This window comes from Cyprinodon variegatus, unplaced genomic scaffold (genome assembly GCF_000732505.1).
Source record: "Cyprinodon variegatus isolate N-32 unplaced genomic scaffold, C_variegatus-1.0 Scaffold1522, whole genome shotgun sequence".
NCBI classification, from domain to species: domain Eukaryota; kingdom Metazoa; phylum Chordata; class Actinopteri; order Cyprinodontiformes; family Cyprinodontidae; genus Cyprinodon; species Cyprinodon variegatus.
In genome coordinates, this window is record NW_015151975.1 from 88064 (window position 1) to 91171 (window position 3108).

General features: G+C 47.4%; 1 protein-coding gene across 2 annotated transcripts in view; it reads left to right on the forward strand.

Moving 5' to 3' along the window:
- The window catches only part of LOC107103756 (septin-7-like), a 40214-nt gene that overhangs the window by 24620 nt on the left and 12486 nt on the right, over window positions 1-3108 (forward strand). For both annotated transcript variants that reach the window (XM_015403572.1, XM_015403571.1), the window contains exons 5-7: window positions 1126-1226; window positions 2186-2320; window positions 2819-2936. In XM_015403572.1, the coding sequence (XP_015259058.1) occupies window positions 1126-1226; window positions 2186-2320; window positions 2819-2936 (354 nt within the window). The remainder of the gene's footprint in view (window positions 1-1125; window positions 1227-2185; window positions 2321-2818; window positions 2937-3108) is intronic.

Consider the following 3108-nt stretch of genomic DNA (forward strand, 5'->3'; position numbering starts at 1 on the left):
GGCGTGTCTGTGGCTTGAGTCAGCCCTGTCTGCTCCAGGCTGTCTCCATAGCAACCCAACGTCTAAGCCTCCACCTCAGACCCACCTGGACACGCAGTTTAGGCACCTAAACAACATATTCCCATCTGTTGCATTCAGGGACGGTAGGAAAAAGTACTGGCAGAGGCAGTTTTCCCCGATCGGCCCTGGTTGGCCCCCACATGCTAGTAGTGTGTAGTGTTGCTTAGATGTTAGATTTGTTATAATCCTTTATTGTTAGAAATGACAAATAACTGACCCCAGCAGCTGTGATAACACCGGCCCCCGGGGGCCCCACATGCTCCTGGTTCATCACTCCATCCTCTGCAGTGAGAAGATGGATTAACGATTAGAGAACATCCTGCTGAGATCCTCCCTGATTTGTGTCCCATAATTAAAAAAATAAAAATGTTAGAACTGTAAATTTTTTGTCATTTTTACTATTTTTCAAGGCTGCACTTAAAAAAAAAAAATGAAATTCTCCAGAGAGCTTTTCCAAACGAAATTTGTTTTTGTTTTATACTTGTGTAAACAAAATGACAAATAAAATATAAGTCTAATTTCACTCATGGAGGCGGAGCTTCTGATGGCGCCTCTATGACCTCATAGATCAGAAATGAACCAATCAGAGGACTCAGATGCTATTGCATCATCATCAATAGCCGTACTGGATCCTCAAGTAACCAAAACTTATTCCTAATTCTGATGTTTGGGAACCAGAATCGTTAAGATCCAAACGGGCCTGAAACAGGAAGTGTGGTACCATCTGAGGTCGGCGCCGGCTCTCAGTAAACCTGCTCAGAGAAAAGGGTTCTGGATTTAAAAGCAGGTTCTACAGAACCCCGCTGGTTCTGCTGGCCTGACGGCAGCTGGTCTCCCACTCAGAGGTCTGCTGATTGAATCAAAGCTGGTCTGCTGATCACGAGTTGTCTGGACCCCGCCACCCCCCCGGGCTTTATTGATGTTCAGAGGCATCTTTGTTCTCCCCCTCCCCCCCGCAGCCTGGTTTCTCTGTTGGTTTATTAAACCAGTTATTGTTCAGTGAAATTAGAAATGAGCTTCTGGATCCTTCCAGGACCGAACCCTGTGCTCTACATCTACCTACAGGTGGAGCAGTCCAAGGTTCTGATAAAGGAAGGAGGGGTCCATCTCCTGCTGACCATCGTCGACACGCCCGGCTTTGGAGACGCTGTGGACAACAGTAACTGGTGAGCTGTTACTGGTTTAAAGGGTACCTGATGGGGTCTACTTCACATTGATCAGGGGCCGAACACTCCACCCTGTGGAGTTTATGGGGAGTCTTCTCTGAGCAACAGGAAGCAGAAGGAAGAGCACTAACTCTGACACCCACCAATAAAGCTTGGATTTCAGAAATCTGGTCACCTTACCATGTGGAGACAGTTTCCCAGGAATATGTATGACATCACATTTATTTCAAAACCCCTGAGAGCAAAATAAACATTCTCACATGCATGTTAAACTACTGAGACTTACCGCTTACCCCACGTACCACAAACCATGGAGAAGCCACTGTCCCGCCTCCAGCCGTCGTCTTCACTTATGGATGACCAGCTGTCAGTCAAAGGCTTCCTGACGCTACTTCCTGTGTGATCGTGTCTGCATGGTCCAATCAGGAGGAGGCTTACAGAAGACGTTTGTCTCTGTCCAACCTGTCAAAACACATTTTCCTTCAATTGAGGAGAAAATCATTCCGAAGACGGAGACGGTTTTTGACAGAGCAGCTGTCCTCTAGCGTGGCCGCTGGATCGTGTGCGTGGTGAGATCCCGATCCCGAGCGCCCGTGGGTGGAGCTGCCGCGCACTGTGAGGGATTTTCTCCTCTCGCAGCGGCAGTTTCTCGGGCATGTGTGAATTTGAGGTGAGGTGGTAGATAAACCATGTGCAGGAGTAGTTTAACATGCATGTGAGTGTGTTCAGTTTGCTTGCAGCATTTTGAAATAAATGTGATGCCATAAACAAACTACATTTTGGGGATTATAGGTGCTTGATGGGACCAATAGTGGTTCTCTTCTTGGGGTGGGGGTTAGGTTTAGGACTACGGTGTGAACTGAGATTAGGTTTAAGTTCACAGTTAGGGTCAGTCCATAGAAATGAAGGCAAAGTCCCCCCAAGGATAGGGTGACACAATGTGTGTGTGTGTCTGACAGCTGGCAGCCGGTGACGGACCACATCGACAGTAAGTTTGAAGACTTCCTGAACGCAGAGTCGCGCGTCAACAGGAGACTAATGCCGGACAGCAGAGTGCACTGCTGCCTGTACTTCATCGCTCCGTCTGGACACGGGTCAGTACCGCTGGAGCTTTGTTTGCAGAGTTCATATTCCATAAGCTAACATTAGCATGCTAAAGCATTATTGCTTCCTATGGCTAACACCTAATGTTAAAATGCTAAAACATTGTTTGTTCTCCTGGCTGACATTTTGCCTTTGGTTGTTCTGGCTAGCTCTTTAGCATGCTAAAGAGGTTTTGATCCGCCAGGCTAACACTTAGCAGTAGCATGCTAAAACATCTTTTATTCCCCTGGATAACATTTTAGTGATAGCATGCTAGTGTCTTTGGTTCTCCTGGCTAGTTCTTTAACGGTTAGTTCATTTCGGTTGTGGATCACTATCTAGAGATGACACAATAATTCTGTCACCAAACCAGACCCTAACGTTGCATAAACCTTCAGGTGATCCCCTACTGCACTTAGCAATCCAAGCAGAAGGGGCTCCGTCTGGACCCAGTGTCCACCACCAGAAGCTTTCAGTGTATCTAACCTTCTAACTGCTGCTGTCCTCAGGCTGAAGCCTCTAGACATCGAGTTCATGAAGCGGTTACATGAAAAGGTCAACATCATTCCCCTCATCGCCAAGGCTGACACCATGACTCCTGAAGAGTGTCAGCAGTTCAAGAAACAGGTAGGTGTGAGGTTATATTAACCCTGACCCTTACCAGAGCCTAACTAACCCTGACCGTTACCAGAGCCTAACTAACCCAGACCCTTACCAGAGCCTAACTAACCCAGACCCTTACCAGAGCCTAACTAACCCAGACCCTTACCAGAGCCTAACTAACCCAGACCGTTACCAG